The sequence below is a fragment of the Buteo buteo genome, chromosome 7 (genome assembly GCF_964188355.1).
Source record: "Buteo buteo chromosome 7, bButBut1.hap1.1, whole genome shotgun sequence".
Taxonomy (NCBI): Eukaryota; Metazoa; Chordata; class Aves; order Accipitriformes; family Accipitridae; genus Buteo; species Buteo buteo.
The window spans coordinates 30,679,713-30,700,209 of NC_134177.1; the positions used below are offsets into that span (position 1 = coordinate 30,679,713).

The 20,497-nt window shown below is 38.4% G+C and overlaps 1 protein-coding gene across 14 annotated transcripts in view; it reads left to right on the forward strand.

Moving 5' to 3' along the window:
• Nucleotides 1-20,497, forward strand: part of STAG1 (STAG1 cohesin complex component) — a 202,801-nt gene that overhangs the window by 177,398 nt on the left and 4,906 nt on the right. For all 14 annotated transcript variants that reach the window (XM_075032127.1, XM_075032133.1, XM_075032132.1 and 11 more), the window contains 8 exons: nucleotides 1,088-1,262; nucleotides 3,663-3,802; nucleotides 5,624-5,725; nucleotides 7,248-7,396; nucleotides 8,492-8,620; nucleotides 12,983-13,188; nucleotides 16,973-17,144; nucleotides 20,122-20,232. In XM_075032127.1, coding sequence (XP_074888228.1) covers nucleotides 1,088-1,262; nucleotides 3,663-3,802; nucleotides 5,624-5,725; nucleotides 7,248-7,396; nucleotides 8,492-8,620; nucleotides 12,983-13,188; nucleotides 16,973-17,144; nucleotides 20,122-20,232 — 1,184 coding nt within the window. The remainder of the gene's footprint in view (nucleotides 1-1,087; nucleotides 1,263-3,662; nucleotides 3,803-5,623; nucleotides 5,726-7,247; nucleotides 7,397-8,491; nucleotides 8,621-12,982; nucleotides 13,189-16,972; nucleotides 17,145-20,121; nucleotides 20,233-20,497) is intronic.

A 20,497-nucleotide genomic window follows, 5' to 3' on the forward strand; every position in this document is an offset into this window, starting at 1 on the left:
TTTAAGTATCTTTCTGTTCAGCTGTTTGTAGAGGGGGAATATAGGACTGAATTAAAGCCTACATTGGATTTCATGACTCTGTCAGAGCTATTCTACAATCTCTCTTCAGTTGAAAATGCCTCTGGCCTACCACCTACGTGGGAATCGTGATTGACACTGCTCTGAGTGAGACTCCTGCAGGCTTCTGGGGGAAGAGACAGCACATCCAGCATAGATCTTCTAGGAGACTTTTTAGACACTCATACTCTGAACCTTCCTCTCTTTCTCAGTTTTCAGAACCTGAGGTTAAAGATAGAGAAACTAAGATGATTAAAAAGTACTTTCTGAAAGGTGCTCAGGTGTTGAATGTAATGCAAATGAATACAGCTGGCTGTGACACTCCAACATAAGCCATTGGGGAAAATAGTGTTATTCTTCTGCATGAGAGTATACAGATAAGCCCTTGAAAGAAATAAAGTTAGTAATAGCTGCCTTCTTTCTCTATTCTCAGGTAATGAGGGTATAAGAGCAATGAGCATAAATCAATGAAAATTCTGCCCTTGTTGGCTTTTATCTAGAATTGAAAGCTGTGCAGAGTTACTTGATTCTTTTTGCAGAGAATTGTTGATGAAATTCTGCAAGAATTTCTTTGCTTGCAGCTGCTTCTCTGTATTTTCTGGATCTGACAGTGACATAGCTTGGATTTTTCCTTCATAATGTTGTTCATTTTTTTGCTTGTTTAACTTTTCTAACTGTTTATTAAAAAAAGTTGGTTTTTCTTTACCTCAAATTTGGCTACAGTCCTTGGATCAAAGGTAGATTTAGAGTTCTTTTCATAGAGTAGAAATGGAAGTTTAGTGTGGATCATCCTGGACATGGAAGAGGTAGTAAACACAGTTCTTACATAGGAATTACAGGCATAACATTTTAAAGTTAGCGGAAACCCTTATGAACACTTTTCACAGCATGCAAACAACTACAACTGAGTACAGTTAAAGAGGGACATTTAATAATAGCATGGCATATCTGGAAATTAGAGAAATGGTATTTTATTTTTTATTTACTTGACTTATGCTTCTTACTGCATTCATTCTCTTTTGCCTTTCAGGCTTTCATGCTGCTTTGTGATCTCTTGATGATTTTCAGTCATCAGCTGATGACTGGGGGTCGAGAAGGTCTTCAGCCTTTGGTGTTTAATCCAGATTCAGGCCTCCAGTCAGAACTTCTCAGTTTTGTGATGGACCATGTCTTTATTGACCAAGATGATGAAAACCAGAGCATGGGTATGTTTAGCTTTCATATTTTCTACTTAGCTTTTTTTTTTCATAACAGACCCAGAAGAAAGAAGAAAATAGAATTTTCAGATCCGTTTGCTCATATGTTTTCAGAATTATTCCTTCTTCATTTCTGGGAGGTATGAATATGAAATATTCAATATTCAGTACTACTTGTGTTAAAGAATAAGTATTTACAAAGTTCACTTCATAAAAAAAGAAGTTTTCAGAAGACATGGGAGTGGTCTGTAACTACATGTTATAAATCTGGACAAAATTATTCTTCCTTTACTGATCTATATTTTTCTTAATGTTTATTTCCAAAACCGTACCATCTTAGTTCAGCAGCAGACTCCATTTAATACGGCTTCAAGGGAAGAAGTCCGGTGGAACAGTATATAGAAGAGAAATCCTTTAGCGTTACTGAATAGGGTTATAGGATCCTGAAGGCAAACCTTACCAGCAAAGCTGTAGGCAAAGAAGGTGTTAAGGAACTGATGTTACTAAATAAACACCCCTTCTGTTCCTCCCCCAAAATAATCAAATCAAGCTCGGGACATCACTGATTTGGTTGGAGACTAGGAAAGTACTTGGGAAAGTATCATGTATGCTTGCTTGCTTCCTTGCTCTTTCCTAGGCATCTGTGCCTGGCCACACTTTGAGAGGCTGGAGTTGGAGGTGACCCCATCTCTACGTCCTCACAAGGATGACTTGAGATTTTTGGCTTTCAGTTGGGGAGAGGCAGATTTGTCATTTAGGTCCGGTTTTAAATAACTTGATGCTGCTGGTGTGTGTTATAAATGCCTCAATGCAAGTACAGAGGTATCCAGTTTCTGAATCCTAAATAGCTTTGGACAAGAGATGGATTCCCAGATGGTCAAACTGCTGTGTGTATGCTGAGTGCATACTGTAGTGCTCTTTTTGGCACTCTTTCTGAATTTCCGCTGTACTCAGTTACTTCTATGCTAGCGTGACACATAAGTGCTATTTTAGATCTTTTAAGACAGCAATATGTAGAACTAAGGTCTAAGAGAATGTATCCTTGCTCTAAAGGTGCTTTCAGTTTTCTAGCTCCTCAGTAGCTAACATCTTTGTTGAGCATCTCTCTTAAGGATTCCTGGGAAGAATACATTTTGAAACACACCTTCACCAGAAATGTATGTGCAGTTAATCATACTTTGTGAGTTCAATGTTCAGAATAATACATCAAGGATAGATTTTAGGAGAACAGTGTCTAATTTTTTTTTGCTCTTTAGCAAAATTGCTGTTCTTTAACATCCTGTGATTGGACTGGGAAGACAGCAAAAAGATGGATGAAGATCTTTGTATGTAATCTCCATTCCCTAATGCTACTCTGACTCCATGAAGTCAGTCTGACCATTTATAACTTTTGGTATTCAGAACACATCAGTAATGATAAAAAGAAATTAAGAAAGGTGGGGGGGGTGGGGGGGGGGGAGGAGTGTGCTAATGGGCTTCAATTCTGTGGGTTAAAGTATCTCAGGATTAAGACGTGCATGCATATTCACAGTCAACTCCACTGCTCCTAAGAGATTTCCTGTGATCAAATATGTGACTTAAGTACTGTAGCTCTGTGGAGACTCTAGTAAGAGTGCAGCAAGAGAGTCTCAGTGACACCATGTCCCTCCTCGCCCCATCACAGCTCTGTACGTCTTCAAACTGGTTGGAAGATTCCCTCCAAGAATTAAGCTCTTCTAAATACCACAGAATATTTACTTTTATCACAACTGTTATAGCTGATTTCATTTTCTTATATAAGTTGTGGAATATGCTTTTATTATATTATATTATATTTAACATTTTGTGTGTAGAGTTACATTTTCATTCACAGAGCGGTGTCTTACATTGGGACTTAATACTTATGACATTGCCATTAAATGTTAATGTTTCTTACAACTGAATTTTACTTCCTGTTGTTATTGATGCTTTAGAGCCATCGATTTCATATCTGAAAATCCAAGGCATGCAGTAAAAGTATTGCTGCTTCTAGTTTTCCTTATGTGAAATATTTATAGCTTAGTCATGCTAATGAAGCATCTCCAAATATCCTGTGTTTCAGAAGTTAAGCAAAAAGCATTCAACAAGTCTTCACCGTGGCCTTTCACAGGGTAAAGAAAATAAGCGATTCAGTTCCATGCAGATTATGTTCAGTACCTACTCAGGACTATAGATAGCATCCTTTGTCAATGGTGTGTCATGTTCCTGAACTTTCCCAAAAGTCCTAACATAGGCAGGACTCAAGAATTATCACCTTTCATTTTAGCTTCTCCTGCAACAAACCTTGCTTCATTCTAAAGAATTGTTTTTTTCTAAAAGCTACTCTTCAGTAATGTTGCTTTAGAACATAGCAGCTACTTATAAACATTTTATTGTTGTTGATGCTTTCAGAGGGAGATGAAGAAGATGAAGCTAACAAAATAGAAGCTTTACATAAGAGAAGAAACCTTTTGGCTGCCTTTAGCAAGCTGATAATTTATGACATTGTGGACATGCATGCAGCAGCAGATATCTTCAAACACTATATGAAGGTACAGCTCTGTGTATTCTCCTCTTCCTAACTAAACACAGACTGTAGTGTCAGGGCCCCTCTTTCTCTCCCTTCCAGTGCAGTAGTTAAAGGTTGAACACTTTTGAAAGCTTTTTCAGTCTTATTTGATTTTTTATAATAGTTTTTCCTTTCTGTATTATACCTGCCACTGAGAAGCAGTAAGCTCTGAAGTTCCTGCCCTGTGTAGCAGGAATGCCTTATTAAAGGCAGCACCAAAATCTGGTCCTACAAGGTGCTGAGTATTTCCAGAGAGGCTCCTCTCTACAGAGAATTCCTCATCCTGCTCCTCAAATTCATTCCTAGAATCCACAATAACAGTTACCCATTCAATGTCATATTTCACTGGGAGTCTCCCAGTCTTGGTGCTTGCTGTAAGGAAGCAGGGTTTTTTGTGAGAAAAGATTGTTTTAAACAGGAAAGCAGTAAAAAAAAAAAAGCTCTGTATAGTACTGCTGTAAGTGGGTATGCATTAACTGAATGTCTTACCAACTTACTCTGCTTCCACACAGTATTTAGGCCCAATGAAATTCAGAAAGACTTGCTGCTCAGCTACCACTGCACCCTGTACTTGTGCATCTACCTGCCAGAAAACAAGCACATTAGCAGTCCTGACACTGCTAAGCAATGCAAAGCCCCTCAGATTATATCAAATTGTCAGGTATACCTCACCTGTCTCTCTGTAAGACATTAGTCATCACAAAGATGACAATCAAGAAGGAGAAACTGGAAGACAGAGTGGGGAGTAGATCCTTTACTATAGACAGTGCTTGAGATGTTGATGTGAAATATAAAGGATTTAACTTTAAATCCTCCTTCTCCTGTTCATTAAGAGCACGCAGTACAATAAAATCCCCAGTGCACACTCTAGCCATCAACCAGGTCGCTGCTCAGGGTTAGTCTTGCTTAGGGACTTTTTTCCAGAGCCGGACTTTCAAACTGAAGCTGTCACAATCTAGGTTAGTTTCCTACCTGCTGCTCTAGGTTGGTCATCTTCTCTCCCCATGCCCCTTCGTCTCTAGAAATTGGGGGAAAGTGAGAGAAATTGAGTTTAAATTAGAATGCAAACTAGAAAGATCTCTGTACCAAAGAAGGCAGGAGCAATATTTTAGAGGGAATGCAAATAAGTGGTTGCAAATGCAGAAATATTAATGAAGCTGAAAGAAAACTGTTCGGAAAAAATTTTTTTGTATTCTCAGCCTGGAAGTTTTAACGATTATACAGGCTTTTCTACCCAAATGGTCAGTACCATAGGCTGTAGTTCCAGCAACCATTCTTCTAACATAAAGAAAATCAGCACTTCATACTGACTAATTCCTTACTCAGCTTTCTGGTTTCAGTGAATTCCTTTCTTGGCCATCTAACTCACCTTGCATTGTATATGGAGCTTCACACTTGTGTGCTAGTGTCTGTTTGCACCTACTTGTTGAAGGGTGTGTTGGTTCAATGTAATGTTGTTTCTTAGAATTTGCAGCCTTGGGTGACTTTCATCAAATACTTAGTTTGGGGTAGGAAATACTCTTTTGTTTGTTTTTTGACATATCTGTTACAAAAGATAATAACAAATACAGAAGGTCCTTACCTCATCACTGAGTGCAGGCTACCAATCATTATAAATTTTGATATTAAAACATTGCCTCCCACTCACACAAAAAAGTCTGGATTGGAGACTAGGTTTTTTGGCAACTGCTGCCTTTTCAAAACAAGAATTACAAGTAATCTTTCTATCAGGAAAACTGTAAGAAATTGTATAAGAGGTTCAATTTAAAGGTTTAAAGAGGGTTTTTTCCACATTTTTTCCTAGTACTACAATGACTATGGAGATATCATTAAGGAAACCCTGAGCAAAACAAGGCAAATTGATAAAATCCAATGTGCAAAGACACTCATTCTCAGTTTGCAACAGGTAAGAATCTTGACTTTTGTTAGAAATGCCTCACTGCAAAAAATACTGGACAGGATTTTCTCTGGTGCCCTTTACAATGAAGTGAAAATACTACACTTCTGTTAAGAGATTATCTTGCTCCTCAATTCAGGCTGTCACTGTTCCTTTGTCTCAGTAATCTCTGTCTCCTTAAGCCCACACTGGCAAAGTTTTGGTTAGATTAAAACGAAAGAAAGGGGAGAAGAGCCTTGAAGGCTGTTTGGTCCAAGCTGATTCGTAGCGTTTGTTTACTGATACCTAGTGAACAAGAAGAATAGGATGACATTTTCTTCTTATAATTAGCTGGAAGTAATGCATCTTATGTACATTTTGTCTAAATACTGATTGATTTTTTCAAACTTCAAGCTTATTAGTTTAAATCTTCCAATACTATTAAACATGTTTTTTCCCTGAAAAATTTGCTTTACATCAACCATAAATTATTGGCTTGATGATTAAGTCCATTCTTGTTCTGCCAACAGCACCAAGTGTGTGCTTCACTAAGTACCATTTAGGCCCTTGAAGTACCAGCTATATCCATTGCATAGAAAAATTATTTCTAGAAATTAGATGTTTTTAAATCAGCTGCGCCTCCCAAAATTCATTCCAGACTACTAAGGGATTTCCTGTAGCAATCTGGAAGCTGAGAGATACCTGTGAAAACTTGAGAAAACCAGATGTACTTCCAGAAGAATCGTTGAGTGTCAAAGTAAACTTGGAGAGAGGAAGAAGCCAGGTGCCATAGATCAGTCAGCCTAATATCGTTTCATGAAAAAAAAATAATTAGACAAGCTATTTGCAAGTGCCTAAGTGATAGGTAACAACCAGTATGAATTTGTCAAGGAGAATTCATGTCAAATTAAGCTGCTTTCATTAATTATATGGTAACAGAGCTTGTGGATATCAGAGAAACTATAGATTTAATGCAACTTGATTTAATACTGTCACTGACATTGTCTCCCTTGATATTCTCATTAGCAAGTTAGGAAAATGTGGTCTAAATGGCAATACCAGAAGAAGATATACTGAGTAGTTCATTATTGTACTGAAAGGGCATTATCAAGCAGGCTTTGAAGGCATTTACCCAGTAATGCTGTTCAGATATTCATTAAGTCTTGAATGATGGAATAGCAATTTTGCTTTCTAAATTCAAAGAAGATGCTGATCTGATGGGTGACGTAGGTATTTTAGAAAACAGCATAAGAATGCAGAACCATCTTGATGAGTTGGGAGAATAATCGATGCAATTCAATGAAGGTAAGTGCAAAATTCTATTCATCCGCACAAGTACAAGATGGGAGACAACTGGCAAACAGCAGTTACACAGAAGAAAGTCCGGGAACTGAAGTGGATTAGAAGTTGAATATAAGAGAACTCCGTTACATCTCTGTGAAAAAAGTCTTTGTAATGTCCACTCGTAGCCGTAACAGGTTATGGACAAAAGTCTTTCTCAAGAAAAATGTTCTGTAGCTCACAGATTTTAACAATTTAATTCTTTCTCTAGCTGTTTAATGAGCTTGTTCAGGAGCAAGGTCCCAATTTGGACAGGACATCTGCCCATGTTAGTGGAATTAAGGAACTGGCCCGTCGGTTTGCCCTCACTTTTGGCTTGGATCAGATCAAGACAAGAGAGGCTGTGGCCACACTACACAAGTGAGTGGTGGTAAATAAACTAGATTTTTATATTACTTCAGATTAAAACTTTTGCTTAGCATACCTTTTCTAAAGGTACATAATCTTAACAGGTCCTGGAATAATGATATATTTTTTCTACTTTATGTAGAAAAATGGTGGGGGGTGTTCATGTATGTATGTAAGAAAGGAAGAACAATGAGCTGCTGCCTAATTCTTTGTTGGAATTTATTGGAATGGCCATGTTTATCTCAGGTAAAGCCACTGGTATTACATATATTTGTGTGGACTGTATCTAACAACTCTAGATAGTTCTTTGTACCACACCACTGTGGATTCTGCAGGCACCAAGGGCTTTTATAAAAAGATATTCCAAAAATATTTTGGAAATCTTTTTTTGTTTCAAGTGGATTGAAGCTTTTTATGTAACTGCTGCATAGGAAAGTGTAGAAAGGTGCTGCTAAATTTAAATTATGACTTTCCCATGCCATAAAAAGGTTAAAATATTAAAGTTTGCTATATCAGAAACTAAGTCATTAAGACTAAGATTAGCAAAGCATGATCAAAATGCTACCAGACACTTTCCTGTGCCAAGCAAGAGAGAAGTCAAGACATGCATGCGCCCTTATTGGATAATGTGGAAGTAAATTGTTTTCTTTAGTCTCAAATGATAAAGCAAAAATAAGGCAGAGATGCATGTATCAATGTAGTGGTAAGTAAATTCTATTCTCTGACTCTTGATGCAAAAGTTATATCCTGTTATTTCTTACATACTATTCTTATTGCAAGCTTCTGCTTCATGCAGAAACAAGAAAGAGCCAATTGGCATTCCTGCTAAGGCAGTGTCTTTCAGCACCTGCCAAGTTTCTTACATTGTGGTAAATTACTTCTTACCATATGACTGGCAATACATTGTCTTTGAGATTGAATCCTCACAAATTGAGAGGGAACATTTGATTCCCCTTTGTCCAAAAGCAGCCTTTTTCTAGTAATGGAAAAAAAAAAGTTATGATGGGATATAAAGATATAAAGAATTTTATCACAATTCAGATTTTGGGCAACATTTGTTTGATTTTGTTAGAAATGTCTGAAAATTTTTATATTTCTTTACTGTAGAGATGGCATAGAGTTTGCCTTCAAATATCAGAATCAAAAAGGACAAGACTATCCACCTCCTAACCTTGCTTTCCTTGAAGTGCTTAGTGAATTTTCTTCTAAACTCCTGCGACAGGACAAAAAGACTGTGTAAGTAATGCTCCATTTTCTTCTGTGGGTTTTGCTGGGCTCCGTTAATCACTGTAGTGTGTGTTTAAGCTCTCTGCTTTGAGGTTTTCACAATCTAATGGGGCTTTAGGAAGTCCTAGTGAGACATTTCACATACATAGTTACTAATTTTATATTTTAAAGTAATAAAAATAAATGAGGAAAGGAGAATCAGATCCACTGATGAGGTGAGTTTGAAACCTCACAGAACAATGTTCCTTAAAATTTCCCATGGGGGACTGAAAATAAAATGCAATCTTTTTTTCAGACTAGAAGAAAAAAGAAATGAAATGTTAGCAGTGCAGGAAATTTACAGGCCTGTAAACACTGCAGTAACATCTGCTTCTGTTAGATATTTACATAAAATGTAAACACATACTTGTTTTCTATTTTAATATGTTGAGTTAAACTGGGAAATAAAGGTTTGTCGAGGCTTCTGTTACTGGCACAATAGGATAGAGAAAGAGGCTGAGAGAGGACACGATTGTTGGTTAGGACAGAGCAGGGTGGTAGAGACCTGGCAGGCTAAAACAAGCAGCCTGAATTTGATATGGTGGGTAATTACTGCAGATGAAATACTGGAAATTAAATAAATCAGAGGTATTGATGATAAGATCTGAATAAAGAGCAAGAAGTACTGTTTTGTGAGCAACACTTGAACAGACTGTGAAGAGGGGCTGCGGATATCCACAGAATTGGCAGAGAGAAAACTGTGTTATTAAGGGCAAGTTCATAGTAAAGACGTGTTGTCAGCATCACTGCAGAGATAATGCTCTATGTTTCTAACACATTACGTAGCAAATATCCAGGATTTGGCCATAGCACAGAAATAGTAAGGGAAAAAGGAAGAGGACTCCAGTCAAAAGTCAGCCAAACACTATGTGCCCAGTGTAGAACTGAATTCTTTGAATAACTTTATGACCGTTTAAGGAATGCAATTGTCAGATCTTCTGATTTATGGTTATAGATGTCTTTCCAGTCAATTTTCTGACCACAATGAGTGTAAGTCATATGTATCTACTATAACTACCTCAACTGACTCTTTCTGTCAAACTTTTCTGTAGTTTTTCTGTGAAGACATTTGTTTTAAAGGACTTTTCTGTTAAGGTTAACAATTATGAATATTCCAGTTTTATCTGTGTTACAAGAAATGCATCTTGGTTTGCTTCGTATAATTTTTAACATATACACGCTTGAACCAATTTAATTTTTTTATTGTATCAATAATTTGTCAATTCAGCAAACACAGTAGAAGAAATAGTTAAACGAGCTTGAGAATTGGATGATCCAGTTGCACTAGCTTGGCACTCAATTTTTGAAACTGCTCTTCATTGTTATATCCATAAATCTTGTCAACCTCTGTCCTATTCTTCAGGACAGGACTTAAGGATAATAGGATTTTATGACTATCTTCCTAGCTGAACCATAGATTCTCCTGCATCTGTTAAAGTGCCATTAATCTGATTCTATTTAATTTAGTGAAGTTTATCCTTCCTGTACAGTCATCATCCCTTCCACAAGTTTCTCCAGTGTTTAACATTTAAAGTTGCATCATTCTGTACAGTTTATGTGACAGCTTAATTTGACCTGATCCTTTGTGTGAAATTCAGTACTTCAGGAGGAGATCTTGTTCCTTCGCCTTCTATGTTGCCATTTAAAATTTTTTCTCGATGGTTCTCCCACTCATTGGTGCCCACATACACAACCACTGGCTTCTTTTGCAGGACTGTAAAGATTGCTGTGGTGGAATCCATTTCTTCTGATTTTATCTGTCTTTATCGTAGTCATCTGTGAGCTATTTACTTTAGCTGAATTTGAAGATCAGTCAAAAGAAATGGTCCTTTAGGGCACGATTTATCTGATCTATGCTAAATTACTGCTTTAAGATGAGTTCAGACATGCCCGAGATTCCATTGGCTGTAGTGACTATGAAAAGAGTCAAGATAACTTGCTTAGATGTAAAGATTTCTTTTGGAGATATCTACATTCCTTCCCTTGAGGGATCCGTCATGTTTGCAGCCATCGGGCAATGTCTGCGTTGCCCATAGTGCTTCACTGACATTCCATACTCAGCTATACTCTGGATAGTTGATTTGCCCTTCTCTGTAGCATCACTCCTCCAATCCACAGGGACCTCTTCCCCTCCTTCCAAAGGTGTTGCCTATGAACAGGAAGATCCATGACCACCATCTGGTGGAGAAGCCCTGTGTGCAGGATCATTTACCTCTCTCCCTGGCTTGATCTCCTCCTGCCAAGTGACTGTCCCTAAACTCAGCAATGGGCTGTTACTCTGGAGGCAAAAGTGCTCTAGAATAACCTGGAAAGTCTCATGAGCGTATGCCTGTTTCCCAGAAGTCCTCCAGCTTGGCTCTCCTACCTCAAAAAAATTAGTTATCTATCCCATATGTCTGCATGTCATCTGCCCTTGGGACAAAATACCATTCTTGTCACAGTTCAGCAAACACTGCTCTTTTGCAGGGCTCCTACTTCCTTTCTGGTTTACTGCTGGCCTTTTTATTTGAGGGGAGAAAAGGGAGATGTTTCCAGTTTGGGAATAGAGCAGCAACATTGGTTTCATTTAGTTTTCCTATCCTATTTATTTATTCGGCTTCTCATTCTATAAGTAACCTCCAGAATTAGTGATAGCCATTAATGGATTTATTCAAATCTATGGATTTAATATAAAACTACGCATTTAAGGTGCCAGGCTCTTACACTTCACAAAAAAAGATCTATACTAATGCAGGTACAGACACACAAGGCAGATGCAGGTACGGAAATCCTGAGGAATTCAGCTAAGACAGTATAGAGGTGAATTGCCCTGTGGAGGCATTTCTTTCTATTTATTTCCCTCAAATAGAGACTTAGCTTAGACTAGCAACTGACTATTGGGTGTCTGAAGTCAGATGAGATGGAGCCTCAGTGTGGTGTTCTTACTTCTAGAAATTCAGAGTTCCTGTCCTTGTTGAAGCTGGTAAGAACTGCCAGTATGAACCTCCTCTAAAATGCTGAGCAAAAGTTGTCTCAAGTTTGGCATCTAATCAGTAAAGAACCCCCAAGTGGTTCACAATTTGGGCATAACCTGGGCACTCTAGTTCTATAAATATAAATTGGATGCAGAAAAACTTCTTACTTTTCAAGACTATTCTGCAGATAGATTCTCTAAAGTCATGAAGCACTCAATTGTTGCACTGGTTGGTACTGTAAAACAGAGAGAGACTAAACCAAGAATTTCCCATTCAGTGCAAGGTTTGGGTGTTACTCAAGGTTTGGGTGTTACTCAATGTACACATGAAAAGGGGAAGGAAGAAGCATTCACAATATTGAAGAAAACAGTAGACAGAAAACCTGCTGTTTCTTGAGCAAAGTCATCCCATTCACTGAATCAACCCAAAATCCCATTAAAAATTGGGTATGATTGTTACCCAGGCATATACAGTGTGGTTCCTTGTCCTATTCTGAAAGCTAGACTGTGTAACAAGTTTGAGCCTGCCATGAGCTAACAGATGAAAATTCCGCATTTCCATGCAGAGTTTGTGGGTTTCACTCCCACTGATGACAACCTGGCAATATGGTTTTGAAGGAAATCATAATGGAAGGATGCAGGAAGTAATGTTGAAGTATCACAAATTCTATTACCCAACTTCTGAATTCTTGGCTCTGCAGCTTGAAACTCATTCAAATCACTTTTATGTGGATTTGCATATTCATTTTAAGGACTGCTTCTAATACCTTAATTAAATAATCAATGGAAAAAGAAAACAACTCAAATGCCCTCCAGACCATATACAGGAGGGAGGTTGTTTGGTTCCTCCCTTAAGTTAACAAGTGTGCATTGGACTTCTCCATGGTGGTGGAACAGATCTTCAAATTTTCTGTTGAAAAATAACTGCTTGCATTTGAAGAAACCATTTTTCTTGTTCCGAGATACAAAAGGATATCCTACATCCTCACAACTGGTTCTAATTCAATCTGTTGACACAGTAGCCATATACAGAGGTGGCTTCCTTACTGTGCAAAATAGAAAAGGAATTCAAGTAGAGCGTGCTGTGAATGATCGCAGACAAATGTGGGAGGAAGATGATGGGGAGAGAACGTTTTGTATTGTTTATCTGTGAGTAACTGGTGCATGATTAACTATGTTATTTCGATTTGAGGGAATGACATGTATTCTTACTCAGTCAAAAATAGACACAATGCCCTATCAGCGTATGTTATTAAATTAAAATAAGGAAACACCATGTGGGATTTCTGTTAAGCTCTCAACATATGAAGAGGGGTTGCAGATTAATTAAAGAGGAAACAAAGTGCTGCGCCTCTGTACTCATTTTCTTTTATTTTCAGTCACTCCTACTTAGAGAAGTTTCTGACAGAACAGATGATGGAAAGAAGAGAAGATGTATGGCTTCCACTCATTTCCTATAGAAACTCACTAGTTACAGGTGGTGAAGACGACAGAATGTCTGTTAACAGTGGAAGCAGCAGCAGCAAAGCCTCTTCAGTGAGGAATAAGAAAGGACGACCACCACTCCACAAAAAGAGAGTTGAAGGTTTGTATGGTTTAAGGTTGCCTGGTAGAGGTATTTCTTATTTTGTACATATATTACAGCTTTCCTTCCTAGGAGCCCTTATGGTTTATCAGTTAATGCTGAAATATATGATACATTCTGTATGTAGTAAAAACAAGACATCTGTTCTGCAAATTCCTATCGAGCTTGAACATGTCTTTATGGGAAATACTATCACGAGTCCCTGTTCTTGTTTGTCTTCACGGAGATTTGCAGATTCAGAACTATTAAAAGCTGTTATTGAAGGTGGAAGCAGGAGGTGTTTGTGGAGTTATCTGCTCTACACCTTTCTTGGTCACGGACTTCTGGTTTTCTGCCTATGCTTCAGTCTGGAGCCATTGTTAGTTAACACGGCGTTAGAGCAAACCCAAGGCAGAAATTCTGATACAGATCTGTGTTTTTGCAGGACCACTGGAGAACACTAAAAAGCCACCTTTTTTTGTTTAAAATTGTATTGATATCCAGTGTTTGTATTTACTCTTTCTGTGACTTCAGGCATGTTCATCAGGAATTTGGCTATGATAGCAAATTTCTTACAAGATTGCATCTGATCCTGGTTAATCTGTATGATGCAGTGTGCACTTTTGTGAATATAAATTTACTGTTTCACCACAGAGTAGGTGTAAGTGGGATCTTTAAACTTCAGGGATTCTTCCAAGGCCAGTAACTACAATAGTAACTCCTCAGTGAGGAATCTAATGCCAATTTGCCTGAATATACAGCAATTTCCCAAAATTTTATTCAAAATATACCATATGCACATCTACAATCAGGTCCATTCTCCACTACAGCTTACTTTGAGCAATACATGTGCACCAAGTCCTTCAGTTTCTTATAGCCAGCCTAAAGTTTAGGTAGACATAATACTGCTTCCTTTCTTCAGACACTGTTTTGCTTCCTTCTGGATGCCATGATTTTCACAGAACTCAACTGCTGAGGTTTTTTTCTTTTCTCTTACTACTATTTTCATTCTATTTTATTGTATTCTACCAATATCCTTTTTTTTTTTTTTCCTGGGAAGTGTAGTAATGTCTTTGCTTCCCTGTAAGGCAAGTCTCAGTCTTATGACATAGTTTTTAGGAATTGTTTACCTCATGCTCTTTTGTGTCCTATTCTTTCAACGATGAATAGAAGGAAGAATGGATTTGCAACACTTTTGATTTTAATACCCCCTTTCTTTGCAACAGTGGTGGTCCTGAATTTTCCACGAACATAACTCACTTAAAATGATGTAGGCCAAATCCATGGTGGTTCAGTTCCTGAAAGATCTGACTGTACAGCAGTTTCCACTGGGAGATCATCTAGCTGCAATATAGACTATGCCAAGACTTACTATGGGTCTGACAGGATTCTGACATCTACAGAGGGTATGAGGGTCTGTTTATGTTCTACCAACACTGTGTCATCAGAAGACACCCAGGATTTATCTTGCCTTAGGCAGAATGGGCTGTCACTGTTCACTCCTGTAACCCCAAATTCCCCCATTAGTAATCTGTGGCCAGAAAACGACTGATGAACACTGCCTCTCCTGGGGTGCTCTGTGGGTAGGGTATGGGCATGTCCTTTCAATACTACAAATACAGCTCTGGGTCACAGTATAACATTCAAGGACAACGCGTTTCGAAGTGATTCCTTTCTCCTTTCTTCCTTCCTTAAATTCCTAGATCACTACACAGACCTTCATTGCTCATGAATGCTTTGCTGTACAGCCTCAGTATATATAGGTCCAGGATGGATGTTTTAGCCCATAACAGTATAACTGTCTTTTCCTTCATAGATGCCTTCACTGTAGAATTTGACTGCCTGGTAAGATGATAGAACTGAAAAGTAACCAGCAAGTGCTCTCTAATGACAGCAGCAACACAAGCTCTATGGCCTTTCCTTACATCGAAGGATATGCAATGCAAGCACCAAAAGTCTTATTTTAGATATGTATTAATAAAGGACATTTGATACCATATGTTAAGAAAGCCCTCACAATAACATAAGCAGTTGGAAGGATGCCATGTACTTAATTTTTGGATGCTTCTTGATGTGTATTACTGATTGTGTTATGCCCTAAGTACACTTCCTTTCGAATCTTGGAAAAAGGAAAGCCAAGAAAACCTGGAGCCAGGTTGTCTGTACTTTTCACAGGAAGACATAGATTTCTGCACAAGCAAGGTCTTATTTTATATGTACCAATAATGAGCTCATGAAATAATCAGAGACTTGATCCTCAGAAATAAGTACTTACTGTTCAGTCATCTGTATAACTTCAGCTATGAAGAACCAGTCTTACAACCAAATTAACTGATGGTCTATACATAGTATGTACACAAATCTTTTTTGTTTTTTTATCTTTACATCTTTTTATAACTCCTCCAGAATTCCTACCTTTAATCTTAATCTGGCAGCACAGTTACAATGTTGGACCTCTCTTTAAATCCTACTAAGATTATTTTTTTTCTTTAATTTCCACTCTAAAGGAACTAAAACAAGGGCAAGATCACTACAGAAACTATCCTAGCATCAGAGAACCAAAACTATGGTTCCTATGGTTCCTTTCTCACCTAAATTCCACATATATTGGGTTCAACAGACTGTCTGGGTTGGAGAACATTCCTTGTTGCTACTGAAAGTAAATCTGCTCTGTGACGTTTCTTCACAGTGCCTTAAGGAAATCAAACATAAATGGGATTAAAACAAAAAAAATCTTTAACATAAAAAGGGTTCAAAGGTAAGTTCAGGAATAAATAGGCAAATTTTTAGACAACTTTTATGCCCAAAGGGTAATAAAAGGCGTAGGAAAAATTACAAGATCCATTGAGATCCCCATCTGCTTTCTCACCACACATTTCTTTCTGTTAGTGTATCTGTGATCTTGTCTTCTCCTCTCTTGTCATCTTCCCTGTCTTTCACTCACTCCAGCAACTTCTGGTTTTTTCTACATGTCTCTTGCCTACGCACTTGTCTGCTCTATCACATTCTCCCTAAGTCCCCCCTCTTCCTTCCTCTCTGGTTTGCTCCCTTTGCAATAGGAGCACAGCATCCCACGTACACCTTCAGTCACCTTCCCACCTTCATTCCTCCTCTTGCTCTAAACTCTGAATATGCTGTCTGATCAAGTTATTATTTAGAGTTCACACCAGCCAGACTACTTCTCTTACTTAAAATGCCCCCTCTGTACTCCACTGAAATGGTTCTGAGTGAAGTTTCTAAAGATCTATGCTGACCAGATTTGGGTTTTATGCTCCACCCCCAACTTCGTGTTTAACTATATCTTGGTTGCTGTATACCTATGAGATTAATAGTCTTATATTTAGATTGTAAGCTCATTAATTGGGAATTATGTTTGTTATATGTGTGCAAGATACCCAGCAATTCAGGTAGTGCTGCAATATGGTATTTGTTTCCAATGATTTTTGTTTATTTGTTAAGTATTCTACTTTAAATTGTTGCTATTGCTGGGAATAGCCGGTAGTAATCCTTCCTTGAAAGAACACAAAATAAAATTAGAGCTGAAAGACTTACCATTTCAAGCATTTACCCAGTTAATCTCTTAAAAGCACGCTTGTTTTAAAAGATACTAAACTGTTGAAAATACAGATTTGGAGAAGGTGCTGCAACTAAAATTAACTGTATCAAAGTGTGTCAGCAGATGGAAGGCTCCCGTTACTCATGTAAGGTATTCATTCAGTGAGTTGGCTGAACAAATCCTGAAGGCAGTAATACTGCACTGCATAGTATCAGAAATGTGTCAGTAATTTTAATGTTCTTTTTCTAGATGAGAGTCTAGAAGGCTCATGGCTGAACAGGAATGAAAACATACATACTCCAGGGACACTGCAAGCACCACAGCTCACCTCAACTGTCTTGAGGGAGAACACTAGACAAATGGGAGAGCAGATCCAGGAGCACGAGTCGGAGCAGGGATCTGAACAAGATTTTTTACACAAGTAAGTGTTGGAATTTTAGCATCAAATAGAGTGAGCCAGGCAAAGGAGTTGCATATTATTTATACATTATTTATACTAAGACTACTAAGGTAGTCTTAGTCTGTGGCTCCATATATGTAGTGGTTATTTGCAAAAACAACTGGAAGTGTCTTGGCTATAGCTCAGCAATACTTTGACTATTTTCACTTCCCAGGAAAAACATGTTGTAGTAAAATCATGGTAGAAATTCCTTATGTTAAAATTCTCTAGTAGCATAACTGTGCAATTATGGTGAAATCTTCCTAGTGTTTGTGCCCCCAGGTTGCATTGAACTGTTCCTCTAAAAGACCTGTTAGATGTTCTCTTTTCTTTCCCTCTGCCCTGTGTCATAGTACGGTACATTCTCCAGATATCCTAACTGATTTCTTGTAAATTAACTCTTCAATCCAATTCCAGCTGCTGAGCTAGTAATTCCTGTTCCTGGGGTAATTGCCTGCAGGCAATTTTATTTTGCCCTAAATTATATATCCTTTTTGTCACGCAACTCCCATTTTATCACCTCCATTTAGAGGGAAAAAATGTTGGTTATTATCTGTCAGTAGTTTAAGAATAGAAAGTCTTCAGAGAATGCTATTATGTGCTATTTCTATTAATTTGAAGATACAGAATAACAATATCTGTTTTGGAGACTATTTTTATAACTTTTATAGCCAAATGTACTGATCTGATTTACCTGTATAGAAAAGTCATATTATGCTGGCCAGATGAATCAGGTTTCTACCAGTGTAGTATAGCATAAAATAGCCAGATTATGCCTCTTGGTTTTCCTCCAGCTTTTGTCCATCATGTTTTTCTTGATCCACATTCCCCAGCTTCCCAGTCTTCCTTGATGTGCACTCACCCTGCTCAATCCTAAGCTTTACTGCTTCATCCTGCATTCTGTAATCATAGTGTTCTCTAAACAGAAATAATTAGTAATGGTGATTTTGCCTGGGAAGGTAAAATGTTCTCCAGTCTGAAGTGACAAGGATATATGTATACCACCATGTTGTACATATAAGCTATTAAGTTTGCCAGTTTGTGACTATAGGCACTCAAAAAATCTGAGCAACTTTAAAGAAATGTACTCTTTTGAAAGCATAACCTATTCTTCTCCCTTGCTTGTGCGTGTAACTTGCACAGGCATCAGCACTGCAACCAGTTAAACCTTGATATGATCCAATAACCAGTGCCCACTACAAGAGATACTTGCAGCTCAGCTGGCTACAAATACCTATTAATTTTTGGAGCACATAATATTTGGCATTTCGATAAATGAGTTCAGCCAACTTTCTTTCCCCATATTAACCATGTAACATCACCGTAAGAGACAGGGTGGCAGGCTAGCTAGGCTGCTTCATGCTGCAGGTGGGGATATGCATGGTCCTGCCCAAAGGCCTAAGATGGGCTTAAGTGTTCCCAGCTGGCACTATCTGGAAGGAAGGAGGTGTAAACAGGCATGTAAATGGGCGAACACAAGGCAAGCCTGGGCATGGATTTCCTCACCTACACAGTTCAGGTGGGCAGGGGATCCCAGCTGGCTACCAAGAAAGCACAGCCGAGGAAGAGCTCCTGTTCACATCAGTCCCAGAACATCTTTTCACCTTGGTCCCACGGCATGTGAGGTCTGCATTCATGTCTCTTACTTGCTGTTCTGGTCAGGGATTTGCCTCCCCATCTCCTGCCTCCCCAGGTGTTGCCATAACTTCCCAGATTTATAAGGAACATGATGTGGCTCTTGATTTCTCCTTAAAATTTTTCTACTCTACAGTAAAAACGAAGAAAATTGCTGAAGCAGAACTTTCTTTTTGACCCTCTCTGATCTCACCTATCACTAAGCTAAATATCTCTCTGTGAACATTTAATTAGTTATGGAAAATGGGACATCTTCCAGTCACCGTGTTTTTACTCCTGAGCCTGACAAGGAGGCACTGCCTTAAGCTGTGGGAGAATCTTCAACTCTTCAAGGGGTGGTGGGCAGGGAGGAAGTTGAACCAGGCTTTTCACCCTGGGTTTGAACCTCTGTTTTGCCTATCTCAGGCGAATGCTGCGAGCAGAGAACTGTTGAGCAGAGGCAGATAGCATCACTCCCCTCTGTTACTTTCAAGGAGCTGGATTCCACACAGAAGTTCACAGTGTGAACAGACAGTGGAGAATCCTTTCCTTTCAGCCTGGAGTTAGCTGCCACACATATTTCCTACAGGTCAGCTTAGGAGAGCGAAAACATAAAATAAATTCAGAGCAGTCAGTTGCTGAACTAATGGGGTTAATCCATGTCCAGAAGAATATTGCGTTCTAGGTTGTTTCCACATGGGTTATGCCAGTTTATTATGTCAATCTTATTAGGGTACAAGACTGCATACTAAAATAAAAACTGGTGTTGCTCTTGAAGAGCTGCACTCAGTTTACTGCTATTTCCTTGTGCTCCAATGCACAAATCATAGCAAATGCATTGCTGTCTACTACTGGATTTAAGTGGTATAAAAAGTACAGCCTTTAAGGTACTTACATGAGGATAAGTTACTGGATGCTTAAGTCGATCAGGGTATGTATTTAAAAGCAATTTGTTTTTCGCATTGTGTGACATTTTTGTTTTAAAATGTGTGTCAGTTATTCATTTGGATTTGTTCTTGCTCATATTTTGCCTGATCTAAGACAGTGAAGTAGGATTTAATAAAATGAATTTTAGAAGTGCTCCCACTTCAGGTGCATGTCACTCTAATGAATGAGTGATGTTAGCATTTGATGCAGCTGTTCTTATTACAACAATTAATGGCGCTTTTTTTGTGCACATACAGTGAGAAAAGTTGTGGAAGGGAATCCAGAAGACGTGTACAATGATGGATGTGATTTAAGTATCTTAATCTGAAGCATGGTCAGACACAAAACTTGAGGAGATACTGTCTAAAAATAGCCAACTCAAAATTGTTAAGTCGTAATGCTGCTTTGTATTTGTTAGTCCCCAGATGCAGATATCTTGGTTGGGCCAACAGAAGCTAGAAGATTTAAATCGAAAGGACAGGACAGGAATGAACTACATGAAAGGGAGAACTGGCGTAAGGCATGCAGTGTAAGTGTTCAGAGCATCCTTGTCTCCAGATCAGAACCGTTTTAGATGACAATGCTGCATTTTAAATGCTACCTTTTCTGGGCTGTTGCCTGTAATTTCTGTGACATTTTAATGCTTGTTAATGAAGGCAGAATAACAGCTTTGTAATGTTGGAACAGCCTTAAACTGTTCCCATTTCAGGGGGTTTCCATGATTTGTCTGTTAAGTAATTCCCCATGAACTCTTGCAAGTTGTTGTCCAGTCTTCCCGTGAACCCATTTATGCT